We start from the raw sequence: 8,483 nt of genomic DNA, 5'->3' as shown, positions 1-8,483 counted from the left end.
CACACACACACACACACACACACACACACTTACTTACTTACTTACTTACTTACTTAAATACTGAATGTTGTCTACTTCAGGCATATAGATGAGAGAAAAATAACCTTTAATTATGAAGCTTTCCCATCCCCAAGTCTTTCTCTGTTTGGTGTCTAGAAGGTCCTTTACCCAACAGAAACTTCATAGATATTTTTATATGCAAAGAGCAGTTGATTGCCCTGATCTGCACATTAAATTATGCTCTGACTGCCACATTTTCACTTCTCTGATTTTATAGTTAGCTATTAATGGTAACCCATGTTAAGTCTATATCTGAAATGCTCAGGGAAATCATAATGCATTGGATTATTCTAGGTTAGAGACCAAGAGCAGGCCTTGGGATCAGCTCTGGCCCACCCCACTGTCAGTCAAGGGACTGGGTTACTTGGAGAACTGAAAACCAGTGTTTCTATTGGCTGACACTGACTGTACTAGGCACAGTATGTCATTGGATTGCTAACCTGCTTAATCCTCACAACTAGCTGTATCTGTTACTCCTCTGCCTAGCAGGGGAGGAGTGGTTAGGCAGCTTACCCAGACAGCTAATGGTAGAGGTAGACTTTGAGCCCTATCTGCATTGTGGCAAATGTATACTGCTTTGTTTTCTCCCATATGCTGCAGAGCTTCCTTCCTCATTCAGATGGGAGCCCTTAATCATTCACATCTGATGGATTGAGGGATCTGTCCTAGATTCTCTGTGCTTATGTAAATGTATTTATATGAGCGAAGATTCTTAGCTACTTTGACTTTTAGGACAAAACATTTTTAGATCTTCTCCGTAAGAAACTGTGTGTATCCTCCCTCCACCCACCACCGGCCCCTTTATGTGAGCGCGCGGCTGGCGTCTCTTCTCTGAGCCTCCTTTTATTTATCTGGGAAACAAGAAGGCAAGGTCACTTGTCTAGGACTTTCCTAGGACTCTGAGTTCTGAACTACAAATGTGAATATTTAATTATTCATTTTAAGTTTTCCTTTAATCCGACCACAGCTTTAACAAATGTTCCATATGAATAGGCATGGCATCGCTGTATTGAGCCTTTGTGTTTTTATTTGTGTGACATGGAAATGCTGTCACCTGGTTGTGCTTCCAACACAGATTACCTTTCCTGGCTCAAGAAAAGGTAAACTTTTGTCTTTCTCTTACTAGATGTCACTACACCAGGATCGCCAAAGAATGTTGGAGAATCATCTATGGTGAATGGAGGCTTAACATCTCAAACAAAAGAAAATGGACTGAGCGCTGCCCAGCAGGGGTCTGCGCAGAGGAAGAGGCTCCTCAAAGCCCCAACCCTGGCTGAGCTGGACAGCTCCGACTCTGAGGTAAGGCTGCCAGGCTCTCAGATGCCCTCTGGCCCTGGCCCCATCCTAGTTCCCTGAGCTGTTTCCTCTTCTCGTCTCATGTTCCAGTCCGTAAAGATAAGATTGCAGTTATGTGGCTAGCAGGAAGATTAGTTACTGTTCTTACTATAGACCAGTGTGGTGAATAGGCTTAGAAATTAGAAAATAGTTACTGAAATTAAGGTCTGTAGTCTTAGATTATAAGTAGGAGTAAGATAAATCAACAATCTTAAAACTCCCATGACCTTCATCTTTGTGTGAAAAGGAGAAAATAAAGTTGAGACATGTTTCTGTAGGTTCTTGTCCCTCTGCAGTACACATAGACATATGTAGGATTGTTCTTATCATAATAGCAATGCCAACAAGCTGCGTTCCCTGGGTCTTTGCTTTACTCTGTGCCCCTCAGAGATGAATGCTCATCTGCTCAGTTTGCAGACCTCCACTCATGCTGAGCCTTCTCCATCTGCTGAGCTGTGAGTGTCAGAATGCATATTGCTACTTGCTCGGTCTCCACTGCCTCACCCAAACTTAGACAAAACTGAGATGATCCCCCACTCTTCTCATGGTGAATGTATGCACACATATTGTCATTGCTGGCTCCATCTTCCTCATGTCTATCTGATTTAGAAATTACTACTTAATTGTTTTATTTTCAGTCTTCACCACCATCCCAAACAACACTGAAAATATGGTCTCTCTACTAGATAGAGGTTTTCCCAATAGGGCTAGGAAGATGGTCCAGTAGGTGAGAGTGTTTACTGTGTAAGCATGAGGAACTCAGTTCAAACTCCCAGCAGCTAAGCAAAAAAGCAAGGTATGGATGCACCCATGTCTGTAACCCCAGTACCATGGGGTATAGAGACAAGAGGATTGCTGGGGCTTGCTGGCTGTCAACTAAGCTCTAGGTTCAGTGAGAGACCCTATCTCCAGGGAATAAGGCAGAGAATGATATTGACAGATAACAGACATCCTCCATGGGCTTCTTTGAAGGCATTCATGTACTTGTGCAATCAAGTGCATATAAATGTGCACATATATCACACACACAGCAAAATATCTTTATTGCTGACACCAGTGAATGTCTGACTACCTCTCCTGTTTGATTCTCTTTTTAAGCTTAGCAAATTATATCCTGCACAGATCCTTTTTCACTCAAGAGCTTCAAAGGCTCCCATTGTATACAGCAGATACTTCATGTTTCCTAAAGATATAGACGTTAGAGCTGGGTGTGGTGGTGCACGCCTTTAATCCCAGCACTCAGGAGGCAGAGGCAGGTGGATTTCTGAGTTCCAGGACAGCCTGGTCTACAAAGTGAGTTCCAGGACAGCCAGGGCTATACAGAGAAACCCTGTCTCAAAAAACCAAAAAAAAAAAAAAAAAAAAAAAAAAGATACAGACGTTAGAGAGCCCCTCCCTGAATCCGAATCCCTTCAGTGAGATGCGTGTGATCCTTCTATCCCTGTTCCACACTCTCCTAGTCTCCCATTTTATGTGGCCACATGTGTGGCTATTGTCTTCCCTAAACAGTCTCTAGTTCCCCAGCTCTTTGCTTATCTGTGCCCAGGGTTTGTCTGCACTCCTGAGGTCTGTTCATCCCTTAAGAGTCTTTCTATTTTTAGCATCTTCCCCATACCACTTGGGCTCTTCTCTGTTGTTCTATGCTAACTCTCCAATGCCTCTGTTCCTCTAGAGTAGTGCTTCTTGACCTGTAGGTCAAGACCCCTTAGGGGTATCAAATGACCCTTTAGAGATTGCCTAAGACCATTGGAAAATGTAGACATTTACATTATGATTTATAACAGTAGCAAAATTACAGTTTTGAAGTAGCAATGAAATAATTTTATAGTTGGGGGGGTCACTACAACATGAGGAACTGTATTAAAAGGTAACAGGATTATGAAGGTTGAGAACCACTGCTCTAGAGCACCTGTTTTAGTTAGAGTTTCTATTGCTGTGATTATTTATTAAAAAAGAAAGGAAGGAAGGAAGGAAGGAAGGAAGGAAGGAAGGAAGGAAGGAAGAAAGAAAGAAAGAAAGAAAGAAAGAAAGAAAGAAAGAAAGAAANAAGAAAGAAAGAAAGAAAGAAAGAAAGAAAGAAAGAAAGAAAGAAAGAAAGAAGAAAAGAAAGAAAGAAGAAAGAAAAAGAAAAGACCAAAAGAAAGAAAGAAAGAAAGAAAGAAAGAAAGAAAGAAAGAAAGAAAGAAAGAAGAAAAGAAAGAAAGAAGAAAGAAAAAGAAAAGACCAAAAGCAGCCTGTGGGAAGAAAGGGTTTGTTTTAGCCTAGTTCACAACACAATCCATCACTAATGGGAGTCAAGGCAGAAACCTGGAGGCAGGAGCTGCAAAGGCTGTGGAGTGCTGTCTACTGGCTTGCTCACTATGGCTTGTTCAGCCTACTTGTTTACAGTACCCAGAACTGCTAGCCCGTGGGTGACACCACCTGCAGAAAGCTGAGCCACCTCACATCAATCAAGGACATGTAGACTTGCCTACAGCCCAATCCTATGAAGGCATTTTCTCAATTAAAAGTCCTACTTCCCAAAGGACCCTAGCTTGCATTAAGTTGACTGAAAACTAGACAGCACAGTACCTAACCTCTTATCATACCATTGCCTGCTGATTCTGCCTCTGTCTCTACTTTGATCCCTAGCTTCTATGACCCAGCAGGATCATAGGATTTAAATAAGTTTTTACAACCTTTAAAAAGACAATTTAAATTGTAAAAGCATTTAGCTTAGTGTCACCTAAGTGGCCCCTCACTGAATTCCTTTGCCCACCCCATGATCCTGGGAGTCCCCCTCCTGGGACTTTGCATTCCCTCAGTGTCCCCCACCCCCATCACACACTGCAGGATTCTGCAGCCTTTACAGCCTTTTTAAAGAATACCCTAAAACAACAATGATTTGCTTGGTCATATTTGCTTTCTAATAATGGCCATAAAAGCCAAGCTGGGTGTTCCCCATATCACATAGCAGACTCTTCACTTTTTATGGTAAAGTTTGTTTCCTACTTCATGTATTCTTTCACTCCTCTTTTTTTTTTTTTTTTTTTTTTCAACTTCCATTTTCCCAGTCAAAGTTTCCATTATTGTTTGGCTTCAGTAAGTACCAAATGCAGAGGCAGAAGAGTGATGGCATTCACACCTATTGCATCTCATTTAAATCGGGAATTAAAAGCATGCCTGAGGAGATGAGTGTTTGCTCAGCAGAGCCTTAGGCTGTGCAGCTAAACACCACAGAGTTCAGAGATTGACTAGAAGGCTCGGGAAGCCTCAGGACCGATTGGGCATACATCAGACTGACAGGGCACTTCCCATGCTTCTGTGTGATGTTGCTTGGTCTCCTGTGCCATGGAATGCTCATCTAGTTCTCCCCACTAGACTCATGCACATATCTTCCTCAGACCTCGATCCTGACTGTGTCTGTGTCTACGGCTCTGCTATGAGTGTACAATGAACTATCCTTCTATCCCTTTCCTCCTCCTCCTCCTCCTCCTCCTCCTCCTCCTCTTCTTCCTCCTCCTTCCCCCTTCCTCTTATCCCTCTTCTTCCTCTTCCTTCTCTTCCTCCCCCTTCTCTTCTTCCTCTTCCTCTTCCTTCTCCTCCTCCTCCTCTTCCTTCTTCCCTACCCACTTACTTTTCAGTTTATCTGAACATTTCTCCTATCTGAGGAATATCCAGATCCCTTGTTTTTAAACATCAAGACATACTGTTACATCGGATTCCCAGAGAAGTATGTGTCCAATAGCTAGAATGGAATGGGAACTACAGCTAAGTCCACCCAACACCAGCACCCCATCTTTTAGGACCATAGGGAACACTGGGAAGTTCATTTTCCATTTTAAGGGCAAGTGTTGAGGCTGGGGCTCAGTGGATAAAGCTCTTGTTCTGGTTTGCTTTCCTGTTGCTATGGTAAACACCATGCTCACGTGTTTGTTTCAGCCCATAGGTTACAGTCCACCATCAAGGGAATTCAGGGTTAGCACTCGAGGCAGGAACCTGAAGGCAGGAAGCAAAGCAGAGATGAGGAATGCTGCTCATTGGCTGGATCTCTCCAGCCTGTTCCATCACTTTTAATAGGCAAAGTGAGGACATAGCCCATTCCTAGTTTTAGACCCCTTCTAGTTTGTCTTGAGACTTTGACATTGTAATTTGGTGTCTCACGTTAAAGTACCTGTTTACTAGGATGCTGTTCATCTGAAGCTCATGAATTTGCCTTTTTCAGGAGGAAAAAAGTCTGCATAAGTCAACCAGCAGCAGCAGTGCATCTCCCTCCCTCTATGAGGATCCGGTCCTGGAGGCCATGTGCTCCAAGAAGAGTGAGTGCGCACTGTCTAAAGCACTGACCATCTGGGGTCAGTAGAGCTAACCTTTCAGTGTCAGGAACAGACAGCGTCCATCAGGCATAGCCATCCATCCATCCATCCATCCATCTATCTATCTATAGCACACATATAGACAAGTCAGCAGTGTACATGTATGCATGCTTTTTAGATTAATGACCTCCTAGTCTGAATTTAAGCTCAGAAGCACTAAATAACCATATTTGCACCCTACCTGATCATACATACAGCCATACCCAATACATGTATAGGTAGTGAAATTACTTTATAGCTATTAGGTAGTGGATTATGAATACAGTGTCTAAAATTAAGAGATTAAAATTAAGGCCTTTAGTCATGTGAAGTCATTATGAAGGGTTAGAAGTTAATTCATTGAATATGAAAATATTCTTGGAGGATGGAGAGATGGCTCAGTAGTTAAGAGCACTTGCTGCTGTTGCAGAGGACCAGGGTTTGGTTCCCAGCACCCACATAGCCACTTAGAATCATCTGTAACTCTCTGTTCTGGCCCCCTTAGGCATCAGGCACACACACTGTGTAAATATGACCATGCAGACAAAATATTTATATATATAAAATAGAAACAAAAAATGTAAAATACTCTTAGAATGTTCGCTTGATTTTCCATATTCTTTTGAAACAGTCTCATGTAGTACCGGGTGGCCTTGAACTTGATACATAGCTAAGTCTGGCGTTGAACTCTGACTCTCCTTCCCAAGTGCTGGAATTACAGAGCATTTCAGTTACTTAAACAGACTATATAAAAAACAGGGGGGTAAGGGGGGCAGACAAGATGACTCGAGGGTAAAAGCACTTGTCATGCAAGCATAACAACCTGAGTTCTTTCCATAGATCCCATGGTGAAGGGGAGAACTGGCTGTTGCAGGTGCACATCTCTGTGTTCTTATCACATAACACACACACACACACACACACACACACACACACACACATTCTAAATGAAAAAAAGTTAAGTCAGTAAGAGTTGGCTTTGGTATTACCTGTGATTAGTCCTTGGCCAGGCCCATTGCATTACAGAGGCTAGAGCTGGAGCTTTAGCTCAGTAGAAGAGTGATGCTTGCCTAATCTGTACGAAGGCTTAGATTTGAACACTCACACTGAGTAAAACCAGGTATGGTGGTGCAAGCTTATAGTCTGAACACTCAGGAGGTAGAGTTACTAGGATCAGATAAGTAGTTTGAGGTCATCCTCAGCCATGTAGTAGCTTTGAGGCCAGCCTGGACTACATGAGATCCTGTTTTAAAATGAATGAATAAGTAAATAAGTATTATAGAGTACCCATCAAATTGTGTAATGAATTTCAGTATAATTTATTGACTGGAAATTACTTCTAGCCTTTTGTTTGCCTTAGTAGCTTGCCTTCTTGGGTTGATCCAAAGACATGGATCCCACTTAGCTGTATTGATTCTCCTTCCTCCCCACTACATGAAGCAGCCCTGCTTTGCAAGTAGAGTAAGAGGAAGTGCTAAATAAAGCTATGACTGCATAGCTTATTTCTAACATCTGTATGCTTTCACAGAATGACTCCAGAATCACTCGTGCTAAAGATTATTCTGAACACTGCTAGCCAGTATTAGGGTATAGCCTGCTTAGCAGGCCCAAGAATGTAAAAGGATTTTGAGATACTTTGGTTTCTTTTGAGCCAAAATATAAGTATTCTTGTATTTTAAAAGTAGGACTAGAGAGCTCAGTTGGAGAGTTTATGGAAGTAGCATGCGGGCATCTGCACACACGCCTTAAGGCTGATCATAATGTGTTCTAATGGGAGCTTGGATAGAACTCTCCCTTCCCCCATTTTCCTTGCTGTTTCTGTAGCAAGTTTATCTTTCAAACAATATTTGGAACAAATCTGTCTGTTTCTCCTGAGCTGCCACCTTAAAATAGCTCTCTACTAAAATAAGTTCTTCATCTGAATAGTGTCATTGCACAGTGCAAAAGGTTATCTGTTAGGAAATTTAGAAACCAAGATTTTATTTTATAAGAGAGTTAACTTATTTGGTTAAATCTTTAGAGCCTCCAAAATTCTTGCCCATCTCATCAACGCCCCAGCCAGAGAGAAGGCAGCCACCGCAGAGGCGCCACTCCATTGAGAAGGAAACACCTACGAATGTGAGGCAGTTTCTGCCACCATCCAGGCAGAGCTCACGGTCTCTTGTAAGTACCAAAAGATGAACAGGGATGTGCCTAGGAAGGCAGTAAGGCTGTTTTCCAAATAATGAGGAGAAAGCCCCTACAAGTTGGCATGGGCTTTAATATCTCTCTGCTTAGTATCGAAGGGGAATGGGCTCTGGCTACACTGGGCCAGCCTTTGGTTTATTTTGAGTACTCATTTTCAAAAGCTTTATTGGTGAGTTATTATTAAAGAAATGTTTTCTTTCTCATAGAGGATACTAATCCACTTAAAATTGTCAGAAAAGGTCTTAGCATAATCTGACTAGAGTAGTTTTTTTATGTGAGCATAACAAGAGTTTTGAGCACACATAACCATTGTAACTTGTTTTCTAGTGTGTCCATAATGCAGGGACAGAGCTGTTCTGTGAGCTGCTTCATAGCTTCTCACTGCTCCTTACAGTAGGGAGGCGTACAAAGAAGAGTTATTGATCTAGCAGCCAGATGTGTCTGCAGAATTTTCTTCTGGTTTCCCTCATGAACTTCCAAAGCACAGCAAGATGCAAGGTGTCCACCAGCATCCTACTCACAGTCTAACAAGATGCAAGGTGTCCACCAGCATCCTACCCACAGTCT

The 8,483-nt window shown here is 42.3% G+C and overlaps 1 protein-coding gene across 6 annotated transcripts in view; it reads left to right on the top strand.

The window, feature by feature from the left end:
- Spire1 (spire type actin nucleation factor 1) overlaps positions 1-8,483 on the top strand; it is a 127,259-nt gene that overhangs the window by 103,753 nt on the left and 15,023 nt on the right. For all 6 annotated transcript variants that reach the window (XM_029546940.1, XM_021214550.2, XM_029546937.1 and 3 more), the window contains 3 exons: positions 1,187-1,359; positions 5,600-5,693; positions 7,750-7,892. In XM_029546940.1, the coding sequence (XP_029402800.1) occupies positions 1,187-1,359; positions 5,600-5,693; positions 7,750-7,892 (410 nt within the window). The remainder of the gene's footprint in view (positions 1-1,186; positions 1,360-5,599; positions 5,694-7,749; positions 7,893-8,483) is intronic.

This window comes from Mus pahari, chromosome 15 (genome assembly GCF_900095145.1).
Source record: "Mus pahari chromosome 15, PAHARI_EIJ_v1.1, whole genome shotgun sequence".
NCBI classification, from domain to species: domain Eukaryota; kingdom Metazoa; phylum Chordata; class Mammalia; order Rodentia; family Muridae; genus Mus; species Mus pahari.
The sequence above is the reverse complement of the archived record's forward strand: the minus strand, read 5'-3'. Positions and strand labels throughout refer to the sequence as shown.